The 16169-nt window shown below is 40.9% G+C and overlaps 1 protein-coding gene across 1 annotated transcript; it reads left to right on the forward strand.

Moving 5' to 3' along the window:
* Nucleotides 1–940: 940 nt before the first annotated feature.
* Nucleotides 941–15932, forward strand: SPACA1 (sperm acrosome associated 1). Its single transcript, XM_035559494.1, has 7 exons — nucleotides 941–1070; nucleotides 4331–4387; nucleotides 7760–7861; nucleotides 8240–8346; nucleotides 8829–8964; nucleotides 15342–15486; nucleotides 15759–15932. Exons 1-7 carry the CDS (start codon nucleotides 941–943, stop codon nucleotides 15847–15849), a joined length of 768 nt encoding a protein of 255 aa, XP_035415387.1. The 3' UTR covers nucleotides 15850–15932.
* Nucleotides 15933–16169: the final 237 nt, after the last annotated feature.

The following is a 16169-nucleotide window of genomic DNA, read 5'->3' on the forward strand; positions in this document are numbered from 1 at the left end:
TCCATGTTTGCTGTTTCACACCTGACAGCAGGTGCGCTGGGAAGAAGTTATTAAGGAAAATAAGTTTTTTGACAATAAGTCAAAGAGATAAGACACACGTGCAATTTCAAATGCAGTGAAGCCTCTGCTCGCGTTTGGCTCCTGCAGAAATGTGTTTCACACCACCCAGGTCCAACCCTGCACTCAGGGCTGCGTTTCTTTATGCTGGGGAAATAAATGTGACTGCTGATGGAAGCTGTGCTCACTGATGGGGACACTCTCTCCCCGATATCTCAGTACACCTCTGTCCAGGGAGAGGGGAGGTGACAATACGAGGTCTACGTACAACGTGGGAGCATCGCCCACGCAGCCTGGTCTGGGGGTGCTCATGCCAGTAGGCTGCTGCATGCAAAATGCCGTCCTATGTGGCAGACGTGCCCAATTGCCACTTGCCCCTTTGAATGTGGGGGCTTTTCTTGGGCTTGTACAGCCCACCTTGCGTTAGGCTCTTGTATATTGGGGGTTGAAAGGCACCGTGAAGAACCTAAGGCGGTATTTTATGAAAGATGAGCCAGCCACAAAGATTTGAACCTCACTGAAGAACAAGAAGCTTTGGAAGCAAACAAAAACGTTATTACTCAGGACCACCTACAACAAGGAGACAATGGAGCACTACGAAGCCCACTGTTTATTTTATGAGAAAACCGTGCTGCAGCTGGGGCTCAGGAGCTCAGTGTTTCTGTCAGGAGCGATGGCAAAGCCAAGCGTCCACACACCGCTCAAAACCCCTTCAACACCCAACACGGGCACCGAGCCGGGCCGCAGCTGACGGCCCCCGGGGCCGGCTCCGGGGTCGGCTCCCGGTCCCGAGGGCCGATCCGGGCCGATCCGAGCCGTTCCGAGCCGTGCCGGGCCCCTTGTGACGCCTCCGCGGTCGCCGGGGCTCTGCGGTGGGGCGGCCATGGCGGGCGGCGCGGCCTTGCTCCTGCTCCTGCTCCTGCCCCTGCCCGCCGCCGAGCCCCCGGGCGCCGAGGACGATCGCGACTCGGAGGAGGCGGCGGCGGAGCCCCGGGGCGGTCTGGCGCTGCCGGGTGAGGCGGGGAGAGGGCTTCGTGTGGCAGGGCAGGCACTGACAGGGCTGCCCGTGCGAGGCTGGGTGTGTTGAGCAAAGGGGATGCAGGGGGTTGCTCCCCGGTGCCGGCGGTGGGATGGTGGCGGAGTTTATCGGGAGCTTTATTCGAGTCTCCCGATGAGCTCCCCGCGCCCCTATAGCTGCCCCTTGGTGTATCACGGTGGGCATGGGGCAGTGCTGCTGCCCCACGCTCTGACCTTCACCTTGGGGCCCCACCAGCACCCGGCGGAAGCGAGAGGACCCAGCTCACCGCTGGGATGTAGCATGCTGGCTGCCGGCATCTTTAGGAAGGCCTCTGTGGGGTTTTTGAGCATTTATTGGGGTGTTCCACACGTCTTGCGTGATGCGACTTGCAATTAAAACGCCATATAACGGGAAGGACTTCTGTTCTACATAGGTTTTACAAGGCTTCCAAATGTAGAGAGGAGCACAGGCTGCCTTTGCTGCGCTGGTACTAATTGCAGCCCCCTGACAGGAATGCAAATGCAGTTCCTTAGCACATTCTTATCTCAGCATGTGTGGGATTTACATATATAACTCCTATTAATGCTAATGGCAGCTATGTACATAATTCTTTTTGCATAGGGCTGACACTATATTTTTATCTGAACCTGATGCAACTGGAAACAGCCATCTTATATAAGTGGAAAGATCTGTAGTTTCTTATGGGAAACTTACTTAAAACGTTGCTTCATTTTAAATGTAGGCAGGAAATACAAGTAAAGGAAGGAATACAAGCTTTGCATTGTAATATGGATGGATGGTTCATAACATTCATGGCATGGATGGTTCATAACATTCATATAAAAAATGCCGTGTTGTCCGGAGAATTATCAGTGAATCGGTTTCCATTGAAGTTTCTTTATGTTGTTTTTAAAATTTCACTAAATCAAATATTTGATCAGAAATCAGGACCACTGATTCATGACTGACTTGTTAATGTAGAACCAATAACCTTTTAGTAAAGTTTATTGGAGTATTTTTACTTAGACAATACTGTATCTTTTTTATTTAGAACTATTGCCCATCAGTTCATCATTCTGATTCTCTGGCAAAAATGTCATGTTATGTGTTGTGGTGCTCCTGGAGCCAGAAGCATCCTTAAAGGGCACCATGGTTGGTATCTTACTCTATAATTGGAGAAGTTTGCTTTCACTGGCATCAAAGTCCCTCAGCCTTCTATTAGCAATATCTGAAGTTCACTTTCTCTGCTTGTTTACAATTTTTTTTCTTCTTTTATTCTTTTTTTTTTTTTTTTTTAGTTTGTGTCTGGATAGGAAATGACAGCTTCTTTCAGATACAACACCCTGCCATGGCTACACTTAAATTGACACATCAAAATTGAATTAACACCTACTTACAGGGTAGAGGTTTAGGGTTTATCATAACCGGATACAAATTGTCAGAAATCTGTTGGGCTGAGAATTTGCACCATCTGAAGCTGTCCTAGCCCTCCTTCCTGCGTTTTTTGCACACTTACATTTATTGTGCACACACAAACAAGCATATGTCATGTTGTACCAAGTTGTAAACTGTACCAAGTTGAAAACAGGCATTTTAAAACAGGACTGTATTTAGACTCTAGACAGGATCCTTACATTCCCCTCCTTCTCTGTGGTGCTGTGATTGTTGTTGAATGACTGTCCCATTAATTTAAAAGAAGCAAATGGAAACGTGATAGGACTGTCTTCCTATCATATCATGGATGGGGACTGTCTTCTAAAGAAGTGATTATTTTGCAAGGCTCATTAGATAATGGTGTTTGAGGCCACACAAACTGTTTTACAGGTTGGTTCTGTTTTCATAGGATTTTAAATCTTAGCATTTTTCCTCATGCTTTGACTAAGGTTGGAGTCTTACTTTAGTATTCGACTGGATAGTTAAGTTATCGCTTAAGGATTGTTGTTCATACGCTATAAGACTGTTCTGATGAGCACGACTTATATGCTGAAATAAATGTCAGAACCATAGAGACAGTTAGAGATAACAGAAGAATAAGGTTTTGATGGCTCATTTATAATGTTGGGAAAAAGAGTTCAGTATCAGTTTATCAACGTGGAGAATTCAGTGTGCTGCTGTAGTGTAAATCCTTTACAATGGAGGAATAAAGCTTCTATGTTTGTACGTCAGTGACAGCAAGAGAAATGGAACCATTCTGTTTGACCTGAGATATTTAAAGTTTTGGGTAGTGTGTGAAAAATGTAAATGTTGCACAAAGATTTAGTAGCAAGAAGTGATATATAAACTTGCATTGCTGCACAGAAATAACATTTTGTAAACATAAATCTTGAATATAAAAAACTGAGAGACAGCGAAGCAAACTTTACATTAGTAAGTATTTGTTATCAGAAAAAAAATAATCTGAGTAGGCAGGACTGGCAATGCAGACTTGTAAAAACAGTCATAGTGACTTGTCTGTTCCCTTCACATTTGGAAGAACTGAAAAGACCCATTGCTTATTTAATGAATAATTTCCAAAGGTGCTTCACTAAGTTTGTCTGTGGAACAATTACTGTATCTCAATATCCTTATAAACAAACATTCAAATCGCATGCTGTTAGGAATAAAATATATAATCCAGATTTGAATCCCAGATGGAGACAAGAACCTTTTGCTTCTGTACATTCTGTGAAATCCATTCTGTAACCTTAAAGTACCATAAAAAATGGAAGGAACCCAATCACAGTGATTAAAAGCCCAGCACCTAATTAAAATACTGTACCTGGTTGACTCATCTTCGTGCTAGCTGTCTAAACCTGACCTTGAAGTGTGATGGGGAAAAAATCATGTAGCAAGGCTTGTGTTAGCCAGAAAAAAGAAAAAAAAAAAGGAAATGAGTTGACTGAATATTGTTTAATGAAAATTTTTCTTAACTCGTTTCAAGGAAGACCTGTAATTTGCATAGGACCTAGACGTGGCATTTTCCTGAGCATTGGGAAGACAATTTAACATCATATGCTGATTTATAAGAAAAATACATTTTTTCCTCCTAAAGAATCATCTTAAGGTTTAAGTATGAATGCTATTCACATTGGATTTTATGATAAATTTTTCATAAATGTCTGGTTTTTCTGGTTTAGTTCATGAAAGCAAAAACGTTGGCAAATTTCACATTTTAGCTAAAAAGTAGTAAAGATTTCAAGGAATGAGTTTCCTGTTAATTGGGCATTTCCATCCCTGTCATTGTATTAAAGATGTAACTTTAGACTTTGTGTTCAGGTCTGAATGCCCTTGAGTCCATGGAGCTAGAATTTGGAGTATGCACAGTTACATGTGGTAAGTAACAAAGCAGATGAATAAAACATATTGTCCTTTGTTTTTTGGGAAAAAAAATGCTAACTGTAGCAATTTAGCAGTTGTAATTTGCTTGCCCTCGTTCACCTCTCATTGATTTCAATTGCCAATAACTATAATTAACAAAAACAATCAGGCTGATTGTCATTAGAAGTTTAGGTCAGATCTGTTGTTTTATTAAATTCACAGCCTGCAAGCTCCTATTTTAAACCAGTTCCCTACGTTTATTGGCACATGAGCTGCCTTCCCCAAAGTAACAATTTTCGCTATTTGTGAACATCTGTGAGATGTTCAGAAGATGAAAGATCTTCTGATGCTTCTCACAGATGTCTTCCCACATACAATATTGCCAAAAAATTGCTTGCCTGCAGTAGCCTGTTCTGTATTCCACATTTATACAATTTATAAATCGTGCAACAGAGAGGAGAGGTATCATTCTGGAGTAGGAGGGGAGAGAGGAAAAATGAGTTGAGCCTTAGGAAGACATCTCTGTTTAGGGTGGTGATAGAATCTGCTGTGAGGTAGTAATTATAGTGCTTAGGAAGCAGTCTTGAATCAGAAATGCCATTATTTTTTTTTCTGAACAATTTCTGCTTCTTGTAAGACCATAGGAAAGAGAAAGAAGAGGTTTTGCCCCCATTAGTCTGAAGTTTTCTAGAGTATGCCTTCTTTTTTTTTTTTTCAGCCACTTTTGATATTTCCAGCGAGATAACTGCCTTGAGTGCTTCAGGGAAACTATTTCACATAGGATATTATGGTTTTAGAAAAAAAATAAAAATCTTGCTTCTACATACTTTAATATTTCCCTTTCTTCATAATTTCAAAGTTGGTTATGTGTTTGGTATACCCCTACTGTATATGTATCCCCGTACCCCCATACCCCATGCTTTGAGGTACACATTTTTTGGATACTGAGAAACTGCTCCTCATGTCCAACACCTCTAGAAGACCTCTCAAATGTTCTTTATTTTCAGAGAATTTCAGTCAGTTTTGCCTCAGTTTTATCTTGGGTCCCTCAGAGGTAACGTTTAACCCCTTTAATGTTGGAAATTATATACTCTTACTGAGAAGGCAGGAAATGAAAGCTCTAACAAAAAGAAAAGAAAAGAGAAAAGGCATCATCTCATATCTGGACTTAATCCATGTTTGTAGCCCTTATTCTAGTCTGGTCTACCATTCTAGTCTACCAACAATGCATTGCATGTTGGTATGTTGAAAGGCTGAAAGGTACCTTATTAGTTCTTCCAGTACAACTGTGAACCCTTTGTCTGCTTCAACTTCTTTCTTACCCCTTAGATTCATCTGTCTAGCCTTTTATATTTGTTGCTTTCGGAACTGACACCACTGTCTTAATTTTCCCCAGTACCACTGTGGCTCAGATCCATTGCTTCTCTATCCGTAGTCCAGGTTTACAGAGACATTAAAGCATAATTAAAACATGTTAAAGATGTCTTGTCATATCTGCCTTGGTTTTGCATTAGTCTCATTGTTGTCTTGCTGTTTTGGCCACTGTTACCTCTAGATTTCTCTCATAGCTGCTGTTTTTCAGTTCTCTGTGGGTCACCCTTCCTGCCCTCCCAGTCTGTTAATTGACATTTTTCCAAGGTGAACTTCATTTAGATCATTTATTTCTCCTGCATCCAGGCCATTTTTCTGCTAGGTTAGCTTGGATGACTTGGTGAAGTTAAGAGTTCCTTTGTTAGAGCATCTCAGTAGATTAATTTCATCAGCATTGGCAGCTACGAAGAAGAGGTAGAGAAAGGAAACATGGGAATAAAAGAAAAAAGCTGTCCAAAAGGAAGAAGCAGAGGAGTGCTAAGAGAACTTGCAGATCTCATTAAAAGAGCTTTTTGCATCAACCTTTTGAGTGTGATATACTTCCCCGATTTTAATATTGCAGTAGATAACACATGGGGAATTTTTTTCCTGACGAATGTGATTACAGTTAGCCCAGCACCCAGATTTTATCAAGCCATCCTTTTGGATTTTCATAGGTTCCCTGTCTTTTTCGTTAGCTAAAAAAAACCTACATGGCCCTGAAGAAAGAGGAATGCCTTTAATAAAAGTGTCAGTTCATTGCCATTTACACCTCTGTCTCTGCATCCATGAGATGAGACATTTTCTGGAGTGGAGAACGATCCTCGTTTTGTGTCATTTTCAGTAAGTGGTGTTGTCTCCCTCTGTCACTTGAAGTACTGTTTCACGAGGAACATGACATCTCTGAAACATTCTGAAATCCATCGGTTTATATAATACACACTTAAGAAAGGCATAGGCTTCGTAAATGCAATATTCAAACCAATTTCCTGTTTATTATTATACTGCAAGGAGGGAGGGGGGTTAACTCTCCTCTTTCCATGCCTGTTAGTAAACAAAATACTTCTGGGAAAAATGGCAAAGCCTTCTTCTGTTTACTGGGCCTAAACATATTATTCCTGCCTCCCCCACAAGCTATGTCATTCCAGTGAACTGTGTACACACAGTTTGGCAAAAACAATTAGAGCACTTGTTTTGAATTTGTTCGTAATTGTTAAAATGAGGATGTTCCCATTGAAACCCTGATAACGAGACCGAACATTTTCTGCCTACCTGAACGTGGCGTCTGGAATTTTCCTTTACACATTTGTGACAGGTTGTCTCCTGTTCTTTGCCTTCAGTAGGAACCTCCACGTTGCAGGTAGAGTCCTGGTCAACCCTTGTTGTCACCTGTTTCTCATACGAAGCCCTGTGTTATGGACCACTGGGCTCTTGGAGGCTTCATTCTGGAGTCTGTTGGAGGAACTCCAGTATCATGGGCTGGCACTTACCATTAAGGCTCCCCAGTCCCAGTCCTAATCCCAGTCCCAGGAGGTTTTAGAGCCATTGGTTTCTGTTGACCTTGGTGGGAGCTGAAGACACACAGACAGTCACAAGACTGGAGGCAGACTGAGTTGGCAGCCTGTACAGTGTTCTCTGTGCCATCTGATTTGAGCATGTAAAGGCCAGGAGCCCAAAAGCTTTGATTTTTAAAGTGAATTAACTGTTTTGCAGAACATACATTAGCTTCCTTTCAAATTCTTTTTCTGTAAGGAAAGTTCTGAATTCATATTAAATTCTTTTTCTGACACATAGGGGTGTGATGATTCTAAGGATCTGGCTCCCTGTGGTGCAGAGCCTGACAGACGTAGATGTTGTCTTAAAATCTTAGATACCCACATGGGATGGCTTTAGCAGGCACTCTAAGAAGATCTGTTTTTCCTGGTATTTGGTAGATACATCATACTAACATCCAGGATGAAGAAAGAGAAAGCAAAAAACAGCATGGAGAAGATGAAGAAGTGCAGAGCATAAGATTTTTATTTTTTTCCCCCAAAGGGATTGGCATTCGAGAAGTTCTGTTAACGAATGGATGCCCTGGGAGTGAAACAAAATGTATTGTCGGTGTGGAGGAATGCCACGGGCCAGTGGACTGTGGGTGTAAGTGGAACACTGTGATACAGTAATCAAAAGCAAATAAGTTGATTCAAAGGAAACATCCTTATTCTTTGTGAGTGTGGAGGAAGTGGAATGAATTGATTGTATTCCACCCTCCAATTACCCTGCTAAGCAGTCTGGTAATGTTTAAGATCTCATTCTGAACCGATGTGCATTTGGTTTCAAGCCCCTGTAAAATACCATTTTTCTGCTATTAGCTTAGTTCCAGATATTTCACCAAGCAAAAACAATATTTGAAGTAATTTTAAGGGAGAAGATAATTTCGAAGTAACATTTTGTGGTTTGAAGAATTATGAGCTTTATGGTCTATACGGAGATGTTTCATATAGTTGAATATACCTATTAAAATTCCTCCTGTAGTGGGAAGACCAATTTCTGAGAACTCTGAAAGCGTGATGATGACTTGTATTTATATACCTCCTGAAAATCGATTTAAATATGTTTGGAAGATCTTAACTCCAAACAAGGTGAGTAATTGAACCCCACTTTGTGCAGAAAAATGGCATGCTGGATGTGTTTACTACATGCTCCATATGAAACATCCAGATGCCTGTGCTGATTACTTCGTTTGCTGTCACAGTGCAAATAAGCCCTGATTTCTCACTGGCGAGCTGGTAATATAAGGGCTTAATTGGCTTTGCACCTTTATGCAGCGTCAATTTCCTCTTTATGTAAGGGAGACGATAATTTTAGAGAATACTGTTTCTTTACTCTTATTTTAGAAAAATTGGGCCCAATGACTGGTGAGTGATTACACATTAGCAAGTCACAACCACATTGCCCTTCCCACTTGTTCAAGGAGGTGCTGCAGAGGTGGGAGGAATTTTCCCAGGGTCTGAGAGGTCCTGACAGGCTGAAAAACTGATGGATTAGAATGAGCACTTTTCAGTGAGTATATTTGGAAAGAGACAAACCATTTTTTTTTTAATTTTCTTTTGCATATGGATAGACAGCACACATTCTTCCCAATGATTCAGCTGTTATGGAAGTGCGCAGAGATACGCGTCCAATTACTTACCAGTGTGAAACTCAAGGAAATGAAAGTGTAATTGCCTCCGTAAAATATACAGTGCACGCAACAACTGGTAAGCTCATAGAGACACTTACAGACTTCTAGTGTTATGGCCTTGTGTTTGTTATGTGGCATTCAATCATCATAGGATTGCACGTCACCAGTGGCATATAGGCAGGAGCTTGTGTGCTGTGGTAATGACTGTCATGAAATGCAGGCCAATAAAAGAGGCATAAAAAAGGAAATGACAGATTGGGAATGAAGAGGTTGCTTGTGGTAAACATGAGTATTTTCTTTACCTTTATAAAATCTCAAGCTAAAATAAGGAGGTTCTCCTATTACCTACTCGTTTGTTGCAGCAACCAAGTTGGTTAACATAGACTTCTTTTTGTCTCACTGAGCTACATAGAACCAGCAGCACGCTGGGCAGTTCTGCAGTTAAGTCTCCTTTCCACTTCAGTCCTGAAGCTGAAAAACAACCTTTTGTGTTTTCTGTTTAGCTGCCATCTGGAATTTGCTTATGCACAATATATTTAGGGAAGCTTAACGCTGAAAAGAATACCTGGTGAAACAGTTCCCCAGTAACATCTTTCTCCCCTCCTCTGCTAATGGGATATTTGCTGACTCCATCAGGAAAGCTTTTTTCCTTTCTCTTCAGTACGATGGGTTATTTATTTCCTGCGTGTCTCCTGAGGTTCTTTCTGCCTTGTACAGTAATGAGGAATTTATTTCCTAAATCCATCTGGTAGTCACAAAACATCCAAATCTTTGATTATATCAATTTGCTTTCTTTTTCTTTTTATTATTTTCTTCTCCCACTATTCAGTTTCTACATTTCTTTTTATACAAAGAGGAAGTTTCCTTTTTGAGACCTGCATTAGCAGAGCACATAATCTGGTTTAGTTTTAAACATGCAAATAGTCCTATTGACTTGAGTTGGTGAGTCATCAATAGGACGACTCATGCTCTTGAATTTAACCTGTGATTAAGTCCTTTTGGTGAAAAGTGGTCAGATGAAACCCATCCGACAGATGACCTACCGAGAACTTCTTACAAGGTTTGAGGCTGTTGGTTCAGAAACTATTTATGACTAGACAGAAATATGAAGAAGACAAGATCTAAGGTTTATTAAGTAATTTAGGAGTGGATTGTCATGATTAGTGACAGATTAGCTTCCTTTAGGTTTGTAGAGGCATTTAGATATCCAAGAGTTTCTGGGCTTTACTTCCCCAAGAGTGCCACTGTTTGGACTTCTGAAGTTATTAGCTCTTAATTAGGTACATGGAAAGAGTTATCAGCAGAAGTTTTGATTGAGAATGTACTAAGATTTTCATCATGTAGATCTAGTTTTGTTGTCTGTAGATGGTCAGAAATCTAGTGAGTTCAGAATACTGCCTAAATTAATTAAATGTATTGCCAATTAAAATAGAGCTGGATGGTAAGAAACAAAGACAAAAACTAGGACACCTTACCTCCTGCCTCTTTTTTCCCAAGCTCAACTTCACTGCTCATTCCTGGCTCTTCTAACCCACCTCCCTGAGCACCACAGGAGGATGGGGAATGGGAGGTTGGGGTCAGTCCATAACAGTTCCTCGATGCTACTCTTTCCTCCTCACACTTTTCCCCTTTGGGTCTACCACAGGCCACAGTCCTTCAGGGTAAACCTGGCCCAGCATGGGCTCTTCAAGGGTTGTATTTCCTTCAGGGAATCTCTGCCTGCTCTGACATGGGATGCTACGCAGGCTTCAGTGTAGATCTGCTACAGTATGGTCTTCCATGGGCTGCGGGGGAATCTCTGTTCTGTTGCCTGGAGCACCTCTTCACCTCCTTCTTCCCTGAGCTTGGTGTCCTGTGTATTTTTACCTCCTAAATGATTTTTTTTTTTTTTGCCACCAACTGAGATGATTCTGATCATTTCTCTGGGTCACTCAAATGAATAAACTTAAGTTTGTATTTTGTCTTTCTCATTACCTCGATCCCTCCCTATTCTGTTCCACAGGTACATTTCTTTGTGATAGTGCCAGAACTGCAGAATGGAGCCAAGGAAGTGGAACTACGCTTGCTTGGTGGCTGTTATTTCTTCTTGACACTTTCCTAGAGAGAAAGACTTGAGGTGGTCAACAGGGCTAAAAATAATCAAGACACCTGATAAGGAGTAAATGTATTTCCTTTGGTGTCATCCTTTCTACTCTCTCCAGTGCTCTGTTGTTTTACTTGTGTGAACGGCAGTGGTCAGATTGAGAAAAACCATCTGAGAACCTGACCCCAAAGACAACACTTGAAAATACATAGCATGACGTTCTGCTTCAGATTTTAATGCATGTGAAGTGGGGAGGATGTATTGCAAAAAGACAGGTAAAGCCTTAAATGAATGTGGCTATATTTGCCACTGCCACGTGGCAAAACTTCTTATGAATTGATTTTCATACTGTGCACGGAGAACCTCCATGTGTCCTTTACCAATGATCACTGCTCTTCTCAGTGACCTTTTGTTGAACAACAGTAATGACCTTTTTGTATGAGTGAGTGGTCTTTAGTAATTTTCTTCTTCCGTTTGTTTGCAAAACTGTTCAGACTGATGCCTTTTTGTCTTTTATAGCAAGAGAAAGGTAACAGAGATGTACTTTATCTTCAAAAATTGTTGACATCTGTGCAAGGAAAATCCCATCTTTTAATAACTGACATTTCTTCATGTCCTTCTTACTAAATCACTACCCTGGAATACAGTAGAGGGTCTTGTTTCACACTCCCACCCATTACGTTGTTGGGTGTTTTGTGAAGACTTTGGAGCTGGAAGGCAGTTTGTTCATATTTACTAATAATAGTCCTGTGAGGAGGGAGGAAGGACTTTGCAAGGGAGGAATGTGAGAGCAGAGAACGATCCTCATTACCACGCTGTGTGAAGGGTGTCAGCCTTCTGCGATCCCAGCTGTGCCCCCAGCTCCACACTTCCCATGGGCGGAAGAGCGAGTCGGTCTGTGTGTGTACTGCTTCTGTGGAGAAGATGGAGGCAACAGTGTTAACTGTTTCAGAGGCCATTCCAGGCCTCACTTCTCTTCTGTTTGTTTCCTGATAATGACTTCAATGCCAGAGCTTCCTGTAGAGGCAGAAGCCACATCTCTGTGATGGGTTACTGTACAAATGCATGACCAGCATTACTGTGTTGTCCTTGTGTTTGCACAGAAATGAAATGGGGAATCCCAGTGCCCGAGTGCAACAGCGTGGATCCTCTGTGTGTTTCTGTGTGCAATCCTGCTCTCACATTTGCATGTATCCATGCATTTTTAATATGTAGGAAAAGTCTTAGAGATAATCTGGAAGGGAAACAGAAAAAGCTTTGCATCATCATTATATTAAGGGGGAAAAAATAGTCTGCAGAGGCAGAAACTCACTGCCCTCTGCCAAACTGATACATGCTTTCTGGATCTGAAAACTGGTGGAAAGAACTCGTGTTGGCTGCTGGACCATATAAACAATTGGTTGAGCAGCTGCTTGTAGATGGATCACTGCTGTACAGTTGACATCATGATCTAGGAGGAACCCCAGCTCAGTGAAAAACATGGGGGAAGAAGAGGATGAAGAGGAATGGTGCTGCTGGCAGAGGTAGTGGTGTTTCCTTTTGATAGAAATGATGCAAGAGACATGTTGTAGCAGGAGACAATCTGCTTGAAACAAGTAGGTATGTTATCAATCTCTTCTTGCTCTGTAAAACCCTAGAAAATTTCCAGTGGAGGTACATACAACTTTAGGAATTTCTTTACAGTGTAATTGTGGAATATATAATAGTGTTTTTCTTCATCATTCTTAAGGGCAAAGTAGTCCACAGTAGACTTCAATAAGTAGACTTCAAGTTGAATGACACTGAACTAAACCTCACATGTTTAAAAAGTAGTTGTTCTTCCTACTTGTATTAAGCAAGAGGATTTAAAAAAAAAAAAAGCTGATGTAAATATGTCTTTGTAACCTTTTCTGATAGCTGAAGATGTTTCTAAGGCATATTCTGGCTGCAGCAAAATTCTCACTGCCTAATTGGGAATGTTGCCTGGACTGAGTGCAGTCAGGGGCTTAAAAGTGCTCCTGATGTGAATCAGTTTTTGCTCATCGTAAAACAGCTTATCGGGAAGCTGCTTTTTGGTCTGTTTCCTGTTTGCATTTTAAATGTGCGTTTACTTGGAAGGAAATCCCTCTGTATTATCAAGTTGTCTCTTGGGCAGTTCTAGATCTTGACTACTGGAAGAATTTCCTGCCTAGGAAGAAAACGAGCAGATCAGCAGTGGATAAGAGAAAGTTTGTTTTCCTCTTCAGCAGGCTCTTGTTACAGCCTGTAAGAAGAGGTATTCTTAGAGGTCTAAATTCACATTTTGTCAAGGGGAAAAATACATTACATTAATGAAATTGCAAAATCAAAGACAGTTTTCATTAATGTCCATTCCCCACAACTGCGTGTGATTCTAAAAAGACTGTCCAGTCATTGAAATGGATTGGTCTAAAAGCAATTAGCTCTGCATTGTGTGAAAACCCCAGTATTTAGACTTACCATGTATGATATTCTTAGCTAGTTCACCATTCTTACATGTCTTGTATCTTGCAGAAAGATCAGGAGAATCCTATAGGCAAGCTGCGGTTTAAGAATGTCAACAAATTCTGTGATGCAGGAGAACGAAACTCAAATGATGTGATGGAAGAGTTGCTTAGATGCTACAGTGATGACAGTGGCACAAGAGCTTCTGTAGAAATAGCAATGCAATAGAAATAGAAATGGTTTTCCTACAGTCATTCTGTTACAGAGAATACCAACCAGTGTAACAAGAATTTTGTGTACCAGGGAGCAATGAGATACCACATTACAGTCCTAGAAACTCCTATCAGGGAAAATGAAAGAAAATTAAGGTTGGCCTGTGTACAGTTGTCAAACCTGGAGGGATCTGGAAAGATGCACTGTAGTTCATTGATTTGGCTGAGTGTTGTTGAACAAATAATTTCAATTAAATCTCAGACCAAGGTGACTGGGTTTGGTTTCCAGGCATTTTTTTATCTAGGGTCAAAAAATAGATGGGGGAAATTGGTTGACCATCTTCAACATTTTCCACTCTTCCTGGATTTGTTAGAGTCATCTCCTAACTGGAATCTTTGGTCTTAGATAAACAGCTAAAATAATGGCAGGGCCATTGGTTTCCTTCAAAGTATTCCAAGGCTGAGCAGGTTGTAGCATTGCAGAATGCATTTTTACTTGAAATCCTTTCTACGTTTTTCACTTCTCATCTTCATGCAGCTGCTCCTCGCTATGTGTTCCTGGGCCATGCAGAACAACTCCATTCCGTGCTCAGTGGTTATTTGCTTTAAATAAAGGCATCGCAGACCTAGATAGAGACAGGGAGCTGAAAAGCAGTGCTTAAGTTATTGAATCCAGTTCTTTGTTAGCGTACTCTCTTTCTGCTTCGTTATTAGTGTTAGTATTGCAGCAATTAACGTTGTTAGCATTCTCCTGTATCACGGTGGTTCCTTGGTGCCTCAGTTGTGGATGACAGAGCACCTGGTACCCGGCACAGAAGAAAGAAGTCAGCCTGCCTTGAGCCGCAGACAGTCTGTGGTAATTCTTGTCTCTCTGTCATTCATTTATCTTACTTGAACATGTCTTGAAATCTTACATTAAAGCATTTCCCAACGCAAAAGCATTGTTGTATCAGTCATTCTTAACAAGTACTAAGTAGATACATTTTCCTCTCCTTGATTTTTTTCCTTGTTGGTCTTTAGGAACTGCAGTCCCTTGTGTTACACAGCTATAGGTAGTATTCTGAGAGCTGTCCCACTCTGACTAACACTGAGATTAGCTTGTGTATGTGTGTGTAGTGAAATCCCTTGCGTACTCTTAATGTTTTGGCTAGTTATTTCCTGCCGAAATATGGCTTTCCAAGGTCTGATCTTTCGGTCTGCCATTTAAAACAGTAGATCTTCTCGGATGTTAAGAGTGGAAAGAGTGGAATTCTTCCAGCCAGATGTAGATGTTTGCATCTGAGATCTGTATCCAGACTCCTTTACAGTTAGTGGAATGTTACTGATGAATCATAAAGTATTTCATCTTGTCCTGGATGCCTAAACCAAGTCAACGGAAGGTAGCTTGGAAGTGCCAGTTCCTTTCCAAAGCCTATAGAGACAACCTAAGACAGCTATCACAAATATCTACATAGTGAACTATCTTAAGTGAGATGTGTTCCACTCCACATGCCTTGATGTCCATTTCTTTGCATCTTCTTTGGTTAGATGCAAAGAAGGTAGAAAATGTTACTATTCTGACTTCTGCTGATTTCATAAAAGCATGAAGGTCGTAAAAGATGTCAGCGAGGTAAAGAATAAAATCCTGTTCCTTCTCATTTCTGTTCATGACATTAAAAGCCTGATTCATCTGAAAATTTGAACATAATAATGACCATGTATTTTTTTTTTCTTCAGAGCTGCAAACAAAACAATCAGAGAGAATAGACACAGGACAATCAAGGAAAAAAAGGGCAGACGCCATTCTGGTGTTTTGCCTGGTAACTGGAATCATTTTCACGGTTGGCGTGATCTTTGCCATCATCTTTATAATTCTTCACTGGTAGGTGGACAGCATACAATATGATTTATGTGTTACTTGATCAAAATATGATATTACTGATGACAAACATGACCTGGGGTGAACTATTTAAGTTTCTCTATAGTTTAATATTTGTGTTGCCAGTAAAGAAAACATGAACAAGCTTCTGGAGATCAGGCAGAAGTACTTTACAAAGCAGTTACAGTGACTGTTAATGGGAGGGAAATGATTAGAGCAATTTTTGTAAACCTACTTAAATGTGCGTTTTTGTTTAATTCTTTTTTCCATTTCAGGGCAATTGTAAAAACTGTTTTGGAATCAAAAAATGGGCAAGATGACACAGTCGAAAAGCTGACCATCAAAAGTTCACAGAGTAACATGTAGTAAGTAGCGTCCCGCTCAGGGTCAGCATTGCTTTTTGGAGGAACTGGGAGTCTGCACCTGCAGCTACAGTGTTCTCACCATCTGCATTAGCCACAATACAAGAAGTGCCAGAGCCATCACCCACAGAGAATGAAGTACAGAAGTCCTTCCAGCAGTTGCATAATGAACAGAATTAGAGAAAAAAGAACAATCGGATTACACAGGAACAGGATATAAAGAAGATTAATATATGCTTGGAATACTGGTTTTAAGAAATACTTTTTACAGTTCATTCACTGCTTTGGATTACTGAACCTTAAATAAAATGTGTAAAAATACTC

The sequence above is a fragment of the Cygnus atratus genome, chromosome 3, assembly GCF_013377495.2.
Source record: "Cygnus atratus isolate AKBS03 ecotype Queensland, Australia chromosome 3, CAtr_DNAZoo_HiC_assembly, whole genome shotgun sequence".
Classification (NCBI taxonomy): Eukaryota; Metazoa; Chordata; class Aves; order Anseriformes; family Anatidae; genus Cygnus; species Cygnus atratus.